We start from the raw sequence: 14,827 nt of genomic DNA, 5'->3' as shown, positions 1-14,827 counted from the left end.
TCTGCGTAAGAGTCAGCTCAGAGGCCACCCCACTCTTAATTCTTCTGGGACCCCTATTACCTGCTTCTTTACACCTCCTCTGGCATTTCATGGGGTTCATTTGCCAACTGCACCCCACGTGCACCAGGCCCCTCCCTCTGGACTGTCCGTCCATAAGGGCAGGACTTCCACTGCGTCCACCTCTGTCCCCCCGAGAAGTGTGCACTGTGCTGTCCAAACGTCTCTCTTTCCTTCTCCCCCAAGCAGGGCTTGTGTGAGAGCACGTGGAGGACTTGCAGAGAGCGTTTCTCCGCATCCTGTGACGACGAGGAGTTGGTGCGTCAGGGAGTTGCCTGCTCTCTCTGTGGTTTCACTGTCTAACACACCAAAGATCTGGGGTTCTTGCTGTTTGTCTGCCTCCTCCGGTCAGAACACGAGCCCCATGCGGACCATGCTCTTGCCCGTCGTGTTCACCGTGGAACCCTCGGCCACTGAGGCACCCTGGCTGGTGCGCAGTAGGCATTCAGTGTATCGCTGTTGAATGGACTAATTAATTTGGCCGGAGGAACAAGAGAGATCTCAAAGCAAACTCATCCTAGTCTGCTTAGTGTTTGCCCAAGCATACCAGAAAGACATGAACTAAAATGCCCCAGTATCCCAGCATCTCTGGGATTCCCCAAATCCATCAACAACAAATCCTCTGCAAACCCTGGGCACTGGCCTGAGGCACATACGCTGCCACCAAGCAGGCGTCTGTCCCTCTGAGAGCACACTCGTCCACCTCTCCAGCACACACTCCCATCTGCTACGTCTCCTTGTCACTCAGTCGCCATGGATGGGTGTTCTGCCCTGAACTATGTCTCCACCAAAATTTGTATGTTAAAGCTCCAGATACCTGTACCTCCGAATACGACTGTATTTGGAGACAGGGACTTCCAAGAGGTAATGGCGGTAAGACTTGGTCACGAGGGTGGGCTCCAATCCAAGAGGACTGATGTCCATACAAGAAGGGGAGATGTGGACACAGACACTCAGAGGGGAGACCACATGAGGACAGGGAGGAGTGGCGGGGGGGGCGGGGCGGGTAAGACGGCCATCTGCAAGGCCAAGCAGAGAGGCCGCAAAAGAAACACACCCCACCGACACCTCCCCGCCAGCACGTCTACCCCCCAGGACCGTGAGAAAATAACTGTCTCGTCAAAGCCACACAGCCCACCTGTGGAACCTCGTTATGGCCGCCCAAGCAAGCCAACACAGTGAGGGAGATACAAAAGGGGAATGTGTGTGTGTGTGTGTGTGTGTGTGTGTTTAAAGGGTGGCCCGGTGGAGCACAGGCCTGCAAACCCAGTGCGTGGTGAAATGGTGTGGACACTGAGTGAGGAGGAGGGGGAAAAAAAAGAAACGAACAAAGGTATAATGTATCGACATTTTTTATATTTGGTATTTGTAAGTCTTTTTAAAAAAATTTTTTTCCAGTCCATTTTTTCCTTACAAAACAAAGAAAAGCAACCAACAGCAATATTCTGTACAAGTGTAACAAACATTAGAAATATGCATCATTCCAAAATAGTTACAAGAAAATTACAGTTTTAGAGTCTACATCAACACATCCTACCATCTGTGCCCCACGGGGGTGGGGAGGGGGGGAGGGGGCGGGGCGGAGTGGAGGGCTACAGTATGTAGAGCACTCAACCGCTCTGGAGAGTGAAAGCTCAGAGCTCAGGACCGTTGAGGCCAAACCACATCAGTCACCAAGTCCAGCTGAGCTCAGTAAGCACAATCCAGCATTCTGGAAGAAACCAGGCTTTTCCATCCCAGATGAAAAGCAGACGTGAGTCAGCGGCGCGGGACGGCCCCCCACCCCCCCCAGCAGCCCCTGACCTGGTGAAGCCCAAATCCAGTGGAGTCCACGCTTCCGAAGTCTAGCTGGAGGTCACTACATGGTCACAGAGAGCAGACCCCAAATGTCATTTCCTCCTGGCGCCAGTCGTCACTACATTTAACTTTGGAGGTGAAACATCTTTGCTCTGAGAAGAGACCCCATGACCCAAATCCCCCAAGCCACTGCCCACCCATCTTTGGCTCTTTGACGGCCGGCGGGTCCCTCCCTGGCTGCTCTCCTGTGGGCAACCCCAATGCTACAGCAGGGCATTCCACCAGCTCCACGATGCCACTCAACGCCTCAAATCTGAGTTCCTCGCTCCTGGGTTTGGGACAGGAGCTGGAAAACATCTTTCTTTCCTGTGATCACTAACCCCCACCCCCTATATCCTTTATATTTTTTACATATTAATCTTCCCTTTTCCATCGCTGTTATAAATACGGTCACCACCCCCATGGGCCGCACCCCCAGCTGTCCTCAGGGCGCAGAGAGGCATCGTGACCTCTGGGTGACCTGCCATGTGGAATCCGAACCTCCCCAGCAGGAACCTTCCCCAGGGATCCGCAGTGACGCCAGGCGGTGGCTTGTGGGCTACTGCCCGGCTCCCAGGCCCACACCAGGCGGAAGGGAGGAGGGCTTCTGTTTTTTGACTTTTCATGCAACATGGTTATAATTATTGTTGTTTTCATTAGTTTCAAAGGAATTTTGAGAGCCCAGCCCTTCCCCCACCCCGAGTCTCCATGGCAGTGGTGTGGGCAGAGCAGGGCAGGGCGGGCATCTCCACCGGATTTCAGTCGCAATGGTTTCCTGACAAACTGCAGTGGGGCGGGGTGTGGCCCCAGAGCTGCCGCGTGCACAGGGACCTCCGGGTGGCGCTGTGGGGCGCACCGAGATCTGCACGCACCGGATGGGGGGCCAGGCCAGTGTGAGGGTTTGGAAGCAATCCGCCCAGACCCGGCTGCCCCCAACACCGCGGACGGGAGGGCGTGGCTTCCCTGAAACCTGCAGAGCCCAGGGCCCCTCTGACGTTGAGCCCAGGGGGCCCGACCTGGCTGGCCCACCCATTCCTTCAAGGGTCGGATACTGAATGAACTGCTCCCTACAAAAGATAGCAAAGGATTCAGCAAAAAGTGCAATTTCCATTTGGGACGTAAGCGTCTCCCAAAACCTGACACCACCGTCGCCTCTCCTTTTAATTTTTTCGGTACCTCCACGGGAAAAGGGGACAAAAGACTCCCGGCACTGACGCCTGAACTGAATCGAGGGACGTCAGTACGTTGTGGTTCATCCTTCATGACCCCAAAATACCCAGTCACATGTCCAGTCTGTCATCAAAGTGCCGGCGAGCTGAGGAGCGAGGCGGGGTCAGGAGACGGGCTGCCCCCGGGCACGCGGCCCGGGGCGCTCGGAGAAGACCGGCCCCGTCTTCAACAGGACACGTGTGTCCCAAGTTTACAGCAGGTTCATGGCTGTGGCCCACGGCCACGGGCTTTCGGGGACCCGGACATTCCTTCATACGACCTTGTATACTTCATTGCCTGTTGAAGGACACACTCAACACTTCTCCACAATATAACCTGAGCCACAATATAAAATAAAAAGAAACAATCCTTTCATGTTAATGCCTTGAGAAGTTTACAGATTATGTACCAATAAAATAAATCAACATAAATTCTGAAATTCTTGGTGGATACACATCTGAAGCAAAAAAAAAAAAAAGTTAATCTACACTTTTTTAAAAATCAAAGTAATTACAGCAGCAGTATAGTGAAAGAGGTTTTAAAAATAATAATTACATCTTTGATACAAATTCCAACTTTGTACACCTCAATTCAAAGGAATGACTGTTTTTGAAGAGTTTAGTATACATATATATACAGTAGATACCGATATTTTTCACTGCAGATAGACTAAAGCCAGTGGACTTTGAAGGAGGAGGAATTAATTTGACACTGTTTTCACACTGAAGTGTTCACAGATTGCCACACTTTTAAACACACACATACACAGACACACATAAAATGCCAACCTGAGTAAAACGTGACTAAAAACCTAGAGCATCATGAATCACTAAATCACATATTGCACCTTTAAATAATCCTTCTTACCAAACACAGAAATGAGGAAAAGGAAGAAACAGGGACCAGAAAAGGAGAGTCCAGCGCCGTAGGGTTCTTTTGCTTCCCCCAGTCTCAAAATTCTCAAGGTGATACTTGGTTTCCACTCTCAGCCAACGGGCTGAAAATGTGCCCGACAGGCGTGTCTTTGGGGAAAACTGGGAGGGAAAAGGGAGGAGAGAACAGAACACAAAAGGGTGGGAGGGGGGGCGCCTTCTCTAATCAAATAAGAGCAGGAATGTTACTGAGAAGGCGGAACTTCTGATCCTAAACTACTGTTTAAATATTCCACATATTCCAATTACGAGATTCAATACAAAAATATAGAAATCTACTGAGTGTTGCCTGTGGAAGCATAGTTCAGAAAAGGCACGTGTTCAAATAGAAAACCCCGGCGGGGGAGGAGCCACGGATGCCTGCCGACAGGGCCATCCTCCACAGTTAGGCAGGTTCCATCAGCGAGATTCCGAGACACAGTAGGTAAAAATAGACCTCTGATACTTAAAATATATTCAACCCAATACAGTCCTGGCTTTAGCACGTGGATCATATAAAATAGTCTTTTAAAAAAAAATCTGTTTTAAAAAAAAAAAGTCATAGCTCACTTGTCCTAATTTTCCGTAATTCTCAAGGAAAAAAGAAGTGAACTCATCCCATTGGTGACCAGGAATGTAACTGATGGGTGCACCCCCACCCGCCGCCCCCCCCCACAGCCCCAGCTTCTCACTTATCAGGTGTCACGTGTGCAGCTTCACACCCTCGATTAGTTCCAACAAAACAGAACAAAGAATGAAGATACCAGACATATAAAAACAAGTCCACAAGGGGGCGCTTCCCTGTGCCCGGGGTGTGATGGTCTAGTCAACTCCAGAAAGGGCTGCCCCTGGGACTAGGCGATGTGACCGTTGATCTGTCCCAGCGTGGCCACTGGCGCGAGGTTTTCATAGATTGTCATTGCGGTCGTGTTCTGGTAGATGAGATCTACCTTCGAGTCCCTCTGGGATCTGACAATGTCCAGGACACACTGATTGAGGAAAACATACTGGTCCTGTCGGAAAAGGGAAAAGAAGGAAGCACATGAGCACCGTTCCCGGAGATGAGCGCCCAACGTCAGTTTCAAACAGATCCCCGCGTGCCCACCCCACCTGCCCCACGGCAAACGCTTCCAGGTAACACGTGTCAAGGGGTAATCGCACTCTGGTGAAATCTGAACGCATAGGGAGCAAGAATCTCATCGTCAGTGATTGTCAGCCGGAGGGGCAGACTCCCCGGAACTCCTGTCCAAGACACAGTGGGTAAAAACAGACCTCTGGTGCTTAAACTATATTCAACCCAACGCGGTCCTCGCTTTAGCAGGTGGATCTTGTAAAACAGCCCTTTAAAAAAAAAATCTGTTTTGAAAAAGAAAAAAAGTCACAGCACATTTTTCCTGGTTTTCCATAATTCTCAAGGGAAAAAGAAGTGAACTCGTCCCACTGGTGACCAGGAATGTAACTGACGGGCTCCCCCCCACCCACAGCCCACAACAGCCCCAGCTTCTCATTTATTATGTGTCACGTGCTCGGCTGCACACCCAGGGAGAGATACCAGACTCTCGGGGAAGGGCAGAGAAAGGATGTCGGGGTGAAGATGCAGAGCAGTGAGGGTGTGCAGAATGAGAGGCAAATTGTGATTCTCAGCGGAGGAGGCGGGTTTAGGGGGATGGTCAGGGCAGAGCTGGGTGGGGACCGCCTGCAGGCAAACACATCAGAACCTGCAGGCATCCGTGACGAAGAGGAAGAAGAGTATATGCCGCACAGAAGAATACCCATGCGCTATAAAAGAAAAACGATCACGGGGCAGCATTACATATAAAATAGGATCAGAAACCTGCTCCGTGTCTGAGTGTGTGTACGTGTGTTCTTCTACAGCTGCACACAAAAAAACCTATGAAAATGCACACAAACTGTCAACACTGGCCGCTTCTGGGGAGTGTGGTTGGGGAAGAAAAAGTAACAGGCAAAAACATATTGTATGTAATCCTGTACTGTCAGATTTTTTAATATTGACGGTTAATATTATTTTCAAAACGTTTTATGAAAAAGGGACGTGAAAAGAATTTGTAGGCAGGTGTTAAGATTTTTGTGTTCCCCAAAGGAGGAAAAAAGATTGAGAACCACTGCTCTGCATAATTAGGCAGAAAAAAGACAATGTCTGTTCTGACCAACTCTGGAGGGGGATTCCACGCCTTGCACACAACCACGCCGCTCGCCCCCAGGCACATGGTGTCCCCAGGCCTCTGGAACTTTCCCTGCTGGCTCAACAACAGAGCGAGCATTCACAGACTTCTCGAGGGCTGCACAGCGACCGCCTGAGGCAGAATTAATATTCTGCCCTCACCCTGGTGGGGGCCCACTCAACCCGACAGCTTTGAGAAAGGCCATTTCCCAGTGCACTGGTTGAGAACATGCCTTGAAGATGACATTTGTGGGGAACATTTCAGGGAAAGCCAAACCCGACATCTGACACAAGCGACACTGTGGATATTAAGCGTCCATCGCCTCCCGAGGCTGCGTGACTGATGCCCTTTAATGGTCGCACGGCCGGGTGAGGCTACCCTGCCGTCAGTGCTTACGCAGCACTGCGCAGTTTCATGCTGTTGGCATTTGATAAGCCTGCTCACGGGCTTCGTTTCAGGGGGGTCAGAGCTTCTTAGAAACAAAGAGTGCAAATGCCAGTTTTACGAGAGTGACATCCGCAAGCCAAAGCTCAGAGACTGGCTGAGGTTGTTGGGTGAGCCACGGGCGGCAGAGGAAGGACCCTGGCACGTCTAGGGGTGTGGTGCCATCGCCGCCACCCTGTGCCACAGGTAGTTCAAGCCCATGTCGGTTTTGGATCTTAAAGAAATCAGTGTTACCTCATGGCCAAGAGCCAGAAAGATCTGGAAGGGTGAAAGAGTTTAACACACGTATGTGTTGTGATACAACCTTTCCAAAGCAAACAGGAAGGGGGGATGGCGAGACGGATGCGGGCCTCACCTCGGTCTGCACCATCAAAGGCCTGTGCATGCGAAGGTCATACACGATCCCGTACACGTCCACGGCGTTCTCGTTCTCCATCTGGTAGATGAGCCGGTCGATGGCGATGAACGTGCCTGTCCGCCCAACCCCCGCACTGGAAGGGAAGAGAAATGAGCACGTCGCTGGGGGTTACCATCGCTGCTCGGCTCCCACGTTCCCTGCGCCTGTGTCTTGCTCTCCACCATCATCAGGCTCTCAGGGCACAGCCCAGGGCCACTCAGCACTTGCTCAGGTGAAGCCTCAGCAAATCGCACTGCACCAGCCTGGGACTGGGGCCCAAAGTCCTACAGTTCCTTTGGAGCCAAATGCCACAAATGAAACACTTTGCTAAAGAGTCTTAAACCTCAGTGCTGTGCAAGTTACCGCCATAAAGTAGGATGGCAAGTTTCATCAGTTTAGTCCCCACAGGGCAGAAAAGCCCCTCCTTTCTGCTGTCTCAAAATTAATTCCTCCAGCTTTAAAGCTAATGTCATTGTTCAAGAGAAGGGGCTGGCAAACTTCTTCTGTAAAGGGCCAGACAGTAAACACCTTCAGCTGGCAACCGAATGGCCCCTTTCTGCCACCACGGCATAAAAGTAACTGCAGACACTGTGTAAACAAATGAGAATGGCTACGTTCCAATGAAACTCGACAAAAACAGGCAGCAAAGAAAGATGCTGGCGACAGTTTCACGGGTGTATACTTATCCCCAAACTCATCAACTTGTATATAGCATGTGCGGTTTTTGTGTGTCAAAAATATTTTTAAGTGATTAAATAAAACAAATTAGAGTTATGTGCCCTGGCTCATGTGGCTCAGTGTGCTGGCCTGAGAATTGGAGGATCACAGGTTCAATTCCCAGTCAGGGCACCTGCCTGAGTTGCAGGCCAGGTCCCCAGTAGGGGGTGCGTGATAGGCAACCACACATTGATGTTTCTCTCCCTCTCTTTCTCCCTTCTTTCTCCTCTCTCTAAAAAATAAAAATAAAAAAAAATTAAGAATTATATGTTTCAATACTGTCAAATAACAAACATGCCGAATGAACAAAGCAGGTTGCAGAATGATGTGTACATGATAAAATCTGGTGCAAGTGTAAAGCTAGATGAGACTATAGAGGCATATACATATATAATAAAATTACAAAAGCACACAAGGGAAGGATGGAGATAAACTTTAGAGCCATGTTCTCCTGTGTAAGGAGAAGGCGATAGGAGGCCAGTAAGTGGAGACTTTACATCTATAATGCATTAGTAACAAAAACCAATAAAAACCCATGCATGGCCTCATGTTATGCTTTATTAAATTGTTATTATTCTCTACATTTTTGTAAGGTTAACATATTTTTTAAAAGATTTTATTTACTTATTTTTAGAGAGGGAAGGGAGGGAGAAAGAGAGAGAGAGAGAGAGAGAGAGAGAGAAACATCAATGTGCGGTTGCTGGGGGTCATGGCCTGCAACCCAGGCATGTGCCCTGACTGGGAATCGAACCCGAGACACTTTGGTTCGCAGCCCGCACTCAATCCACTGAGCTACGCCAGCCAGGGCTTAGGTTAACATATTTTACAATAAACATTATAAATATGAAAGACATTATGGTTTAAAAAAATATATAGGCAACCTACCAGCTCTGGCCCACAAGCCACGGTCTGCCAGTCCCTGCCCCAGGGTTTCGGGAATAAATCGTGGTCCCTCATCCAAGCCCTTCCTGGGTCTGTAAATGCCTGCTGCATTCAGCCTCACACCCCGCCTTTCCAGAGCGGCCGTACTTACAACTGCCTTTGAAATCTGTCGCACAGGGAGCGCCATCTGCCTACCTGCAATGCACCAGCACTGGCGATTCGGGAGGACTCTGCTTCATGTAATCGCGAACCAGATAGCGGAAGTTGATGAGCAGGTCGGTGGTGTCGGGCACCCCGTGGTCAGGCCAGGAGGTGAAGTGGAACTGTCGCAGAGGGTGACTGTCGCTTGTCAAGTTCTAAAAGCCAAGAAAAGGGGTTAGAGCCAGAGAGAAAGACTGCCTAGCAGCATCAGAAAGGCTAGTGAAATCAAGCAGTACCTGAATGCTGAACCGCACCAGGTAGCTGAAAAGGCAGGGAAACGGGTAGTTACAACTAGAAATTGGAATTTTACACTGATGCAGCAGCTCATAAAGTGCCTGCACAAATGGGGACGTGTTCATCAAATCGCCTCTAAGGACAAGAGAGCAAAGGTTCCGGGAAGGAAAGTCACGTCCCCAACACTCAGCCCAGATGCAGAGTCCCTCACCCTCTGAGGTTGGGTTCAGGCCCCTTCCGTTTCCCAGCACCGTGTTCTACCAATGGCGTGCTCGCGTTCTCACACCTACGACTCCTTAGCGCTTCGCCAACCCCAGCCCTGAGCCCACCTGGGAATGTCACTGAGCTAGAATAAATATATACAAATACAACTAGCATATTTGGTGCCTTCAGGGAAAAACCTGCCTCATAATTCCCAGAGAACCTAAAAACATGAGGGGCACACAGCAAGCATCAATATTTAGAATTATGGGCATTTGAGAAAAGGCCCTCGCCCAAAAACATCCATTTCAACATCAGGCAGACAACAGAAAGTGAACCTTGTTATAACAGAGTGATACAGTGATTACCTTGATTATCAGAACTCCACCCAGGCGAGGCCCTTCCTGCCCCGGACTCAACGGTCCTCATTATGCCCATGGCCAGGCCCTGCCCTTGCTCACCTACACTGGACGGCAGGCATTCCCATCTGAGCCTCCTGCCAACCTCTTCTGTGACACACTCTTCACGACATGCATGAAGCGTTGTCTCCCAGCATGTTCACTTACTTATACTCACGGTAATGATCCAGCCTACACAGCTCCCATTACTGACAGCTGAATCACAGTACTGTGACTACAAAGCCTACAGCTTAGTTATCCGTTTTCCAGAAGCTAGGCATGTGCATGGTTTCCAAATCACATCCCCCCCACTACAAATAAGGCTGAGATTCATTTTTATGAATAATAAGCCTTCTCCTACACTTCAGCTTGTTTCTTTGGGACAGATTCTCAAACTTGGAATGACCAGATCAAAGGGAATGGATATTTTCATGCCTTTGATATAAATTGCCAAGGGTGATGCCAATTTACACAATTTATGCCCATCAGGAGATATCAGTGTTACTTCCTGACACTGCTTTTTTTTAAACACCCTTAAGAAAAGAAAAAGACACATTAGGTGACTTCCTAAAATGCCTACACAATTTATTGGATTTGTTTTTCATAGTTTTGGGCAGTAAGGGAAGCCAGGTGCCCTGGAATCCTATGAATGAAACCGTTACCATAAACCGCTCCCACAGGAAATGGCGTTGCTGACGCCATGTTTCCAACCAGCTAATCTGAAAGGACCGTGCTTTGTAACAGAAGCTGTACGGGCAAGTCACCTGGACATGCAAGGAAAAGAGCGATGGGCACTGAGCCAGCTCTTAAGGTCCATTTTAGTCAAGAGTACCATGAAATGCTCCTTAAGAAAGTAAACCTAAAATCTATCTTAGTGTTTGTACAGACATGAATTGTCTTATTCTGTAAAGAAGAAAGCAAAAATGTTTTTCAGATGCATGAAAAAATATATTGGTGAAGACTAACCTAAAAAAGCATGGCCCCTCAAATGAACACAGGGTAATGTTACAGAAGACCCGAACACCTGGACTCCCTACTTACGTTTTTCACCGTGAAGTCCCTGATGGTCCATTCCGGAAGAACGATTTCTGACGTCATCGCCACAGTGATGCTCCCGTAGTCCTTGGCCTGCTTGGAGGGCCAGTACTCCTCACACTTGGTCTAGAATGAACATGCATTTTACTACAAAGACGCAGGTCACGCCATCCGCTACCACCAAAGCCTCCCGAGGGAGACCAGAGACTGAGCACTGGCATGAGGCACTGGTTAAGTCCTTCAGATGGGTTCTGCTTGACCCTTAAAATTGTGGCTTTTTCATTTACAACTGTTGCCAACTCTTTTAAAATTGGACGGTTTTTCATAAAAATCCAGATTTCTGGCTTCTCTTGAAAAAAAAAAGCAGACAATCTGGCCAACGCTGAGGCCCCATTTCTGCGTGAAAACTGATTTCCAGCTGGGCAGCAGCTGCAGCTTCCCAGGGGACACAGTCCCAGCAGCTCCCAGTGGCCCCTACAGCAACCCCCCTACGTCTGTGAACTCAACGTCTCTGATCGAGCGACAACCACGTGCAGCTGGAAGAAATGAGACCTTTCCCCACTATCGTCAGAGACACGCTAACTGCAATGCAAACATCGACACCAGTGAAGAGCACCAAATGAGATCATTTCAGGATCTTGGATCCTATAAGGTGGGTAAGCAAATGTGAACAGAAATAAAAATCGAGAAATGACTACTCTCTGAGAATATCTGCAACCACATTCAGCAAACAACTTAAAAGACACACACACACACACACTCCACTTTCCAAAGCGTGTTCTACAGCAAGCTGGTGGTTTCCAAACCTGGCTGGTTATTTGATTGACCCAGGAGGTCTGTTTCACTTTCAAATCAGGTGCCTGGGTCCCACCTCCAGAGAGTCTGACCCAGGCAGGGGATCTGCACTTTTTCAAAGATCCCAGTTTCTGGTCTACTGCCCCGTGGAAGAACACAGGATTTGAACACATACTGACATGCAGTTGATTTCCAGCTCAGCCTCTTAACCAGCTGGATTTTTGGTGCTACCCGGTGGGCAAGGTCTTAAACTCTCTGAACCTCTGTGTCTCCATCTATAAAATAAGGATACTACCTCACAGGGTTGTCTGGGAAACAAAGAACATATATGGAGTTATCTCGTGCAGAAAATATGCTGGCTCCCTTCCCGTTTCATTCAGAATAAGTATCATCCGCTTCAACTCTGACTTAAGATGAGCAAGGGACCATCTAAATTCATCTTCAGGATCTTCGTTAATTTCACTACCTCATTTTCGTTTCTCTAACAGATATTTATAATAATGTTCCACGTGTGAGCCTCTGGGCTAAACAGCACCGTGAAGTGTGCTTGCATTCGTAAATAATGTCCCTCCATTTGCATTAATGACCTATTCTGACACAAGAAGGGGGTGCAGAGCCCCATCTTCTGTTTCACAAGAAGTGCAAAGATGGAAACCATCTCTTACTGTTCTTTGTTACCTGTCACTCCTCCATGCCTGGCCCCTAACCCAGGATCTCACGCGTACTTGGGGCTGGAAAAACATCTGCTATATGAAAGGGAAGTAAAGAACATTACAAGCAATGATGCCTGACGGGTTCTCGCTATCGTGCACCTGCAGCAGGAGCAGCAGCTGCTCCTGGGACTGTCTTGATGCAGTTCTTGGGTCCCCCACGGGGCTTCTGAGTGAGAGATTCTGAAGGTGTTTCTGATGCATGTTAAAGTTTGAAAACCACTGGCTTAGGGACTCAAGTCCTATCCTATTCCTCAAATAATAGGCCTACATGAAAACATTCAGAGCAACATTAGGTCCTATTGCTCAGGCACAGAGTTTCTGAATCTAACATGTTTTCCAGTCCTCCTCAGATGGCCATGGAGACATGGGGTTTTATTACTAGAAGAAATCGTATCTTTAATGGAAGCAGCCAGGGCACTGCAGGCCACCACAAAGGAGCAAGGACTCCTAAGACTTATCTGGGGAGAAGACCGAGATGGTGCAGGAAGAAAAGTTTCCAAGGCTAAAAAGCAAGTTTGAAAATCGCCAAGTTGGTCGAGCAGCACATCACAGATGAAGAAGTGGGTTGCTTAGAGACACAGTGAGCTTGCAGCCAATCACAGAGCTGGAGAAGGGAGGAGCTGTGCCCTGCAAGGTAGCATTTTGCTCCAGGCCCAGGAGGTTCCCAACGCACTAACCCAATTCCTTGTATTAACCAACTTCAGCAGCAGCGACTCAATGAATAGAGAATAATATTTTTCCACAAATGAAGGTAGTACTAACATAGGTTTTTTAAAGAATTTTCTTTACTCTGTAGTTATTTTATTTTAAATAAGATTTTCTTTTAAGTTTTTCACTTGGAGAATAAAAAGACAGAAAACAAGTTTCTAAGAATAGAGGTGCTCATGTCTGGAGAAGTGGGGTTTTTTTAAGGCGAGTGGGAAAAAACTAAAAGGACAAATGGCTTTTAAGACACCCACCACACTAAAAAAATGAACGAATGAATTTAACTTAGTCACATGTACTTTTGAAAGGCGCTTACCCTCCCCTGTTCGACACACTTGGTCAGCATGACAACGGCATACACATTCTTCTCCCAGACCATTCGCCAGAAATCTTTCAAAGTGTTGGGTAAAGGTCCTTGTGTGGCAATGAATTCTTTCTTGGAGTGGTAGCCCTAAAAATGGAAATCAGCACGCACTCGACGTCAAAGAAACAGAAAGAGGAGCTCTGGAGGCCCCCCCCACCCCCAACAAGCTGGGGCTGGCGGGCCAGCTCCCCACTCACAGGCATGTAGTTGGCATTGATGTAGTCGTCCGCGGAGTGGGTGTGGACGGAAAGTCGGACGCGAGAGATGTCATCTGTGACAGGAAGAGAGGAAGGTCCTCATGAGAAGCGAGTGTTTGAGGGGAGTTACTTACAAGACAGAAAAAAGAAGTGCACGATGGCAACGCAGGGGCTCTGTCACCCCTTGAAGGTACACAGGTTGGCAGTGCACATGTGTGGCCACACGTGATCCTCACCGGCGCCCTGTGTCACGTGGCACAGAAGAGGCATGTGGTGTCAGTGGCAGAAGCAAGGTTGGAATCCGGGCAGCCTGCCACGGGCCAGGGAATGCCCTGAGCAATGGTACTTTTTCCTCAAAACCATCCTACAAGCATTTGTGCCCATTTTACAGATAAGGAGACAGAGTAAGAGAGATTAAGTGACTCCTCCAGGCGCTTCTATCTTGTGAAGAGCAGTTGGAATTCAAAGCTAGTGCCTTTCCCACTAGGATTAAATAAAGTTGCCCCAACTGGGTACATATTCAGGTTAACCTTCCCACCCTTTTCACACTTTCTCTAGTCTCCTAAAAAAAAAAACTGTCACAAAAAGACAGTACCAAATTCAAGAATAAACTGAATGTATAAGATTACTATAGGTGGGAGGGGAGGATCTAAAATACAAAATTCTCCTGTTTTCTAAGTAGGGCCATCTCAAAAACACACAAACTTGCCCACTCAAGAAATAAAATAATAGCCGTAGATTTGAATGTCAGACCAAGTTATCAGCAACACCACCGATGTTTCCCCGCCTTTGCCTGCCCGCTCTCTCGCCCTCCCCTGGACAAAATAACAATGCCAAACTCAGTTACGAAAGTGAGGTCCAGCCTAAAATCTTCCAATAAAAACGAGACCCAAACTCTGGACCTGACAATCTCCATGGACAGCCGCAAGAGCAGGCCAATAATCCCTGGTTAGCCCTGGAAGGGCAGTGCTGGGGCGGGTGCTACCCACCTAGTTTTAAAAGCATTTCTCTCAGAATATGGACCCAAGCCCACAGTCAATACGGGGGAGATGAAGAGAAAGAATCCAGGAGCTGGGAAATCCTGAGTCTAGACAGAAGTTAGCACTCCAGGCCAGGAAAGAAACACCGGGTTCACGTGAAGGAGGCAGCATCTCCACGTGTCCTGCCTCGAACGTCATCAGCGGAGCCTGTCAGTTTCAGCGACCTCAGAGCACAGCTGCCGTCCACGGACACTCCTACCTGTGCCCAGACTCCCACCCAGAAGAGAAACCACAAAGAACCTTCTAGCGGAAGGGGTTTACATGTTGTCTAAATGAAGGAGGTAATAAACAGTTATCATTTTAAACTC

At 48.6% G+C, this 14,827-nt stretch overlaps 1 protein-coding gene across 3 annotated transcripts in view; it reads right to left on the bottom strand.

Moving 5' to 3' along the window:
• Window positions 1-1,393: 1,393 nt before the first annotated feature.
• Window positions 1,394-14,827, bottom strand: part of PTPRJ (protein tyrosine phosphatase receptor type J) — a 150,225-nt gene continuing 136,791 nt past the window's right edge. For all 3 annotated transcript variants that reach the window (XM_045825317.1, XM_045825319.1, XM_045825318.1), the window contains exons 20-25: window positions 13,480-13,553; window positions 13,235-13,369; window positions 10,712-10,831; window positions 8,832-8,992; window positions 6,996-7,131; window positions 1,394-5,026 (exon numbers count right to left, since the gene is read on the bottom strand). In XM_045825317.1, coding sequence (XP_045681273.1) covers window positions 4,868-5,026; window positions 6,996-7,131; window positions 8,832-8,992; window positions 10,712-10,831; window positions 13,235-13,369; window positions 13,480-13,553 — 785 coding nt within the window. In that variant the 3' untranslated portion in view covers window positions 1,394-4,867. The remainder of the gene's footprint in view (window positions 5,027-6,995; window positions 7,132-8,831; window positions 8,993-10,711; window positions 10,832-13,234; window positions 13,370-13,479; window positions 13,554-14,827) is intronic.

This window comes from Phyllostomus hastatus, unplaced genomic scaffold (assembly GCF_019186645.2).
Source record: "Phyllostomus hastatus isolate PE091 unplaced genomic scaffold, TTU_PhHast_1.1 phas_scaffold_585, whole genome shotgun sequence".
NCBI lineage: Eukaryota > Metazoa > Chordata > Mammalia > Chiroptera > Phyllostomidae > Phyllostomus > Phyllostomus hastatus.
This window is presented reverse-complemented; position numbering and strand designations above follow the sequence as displayed.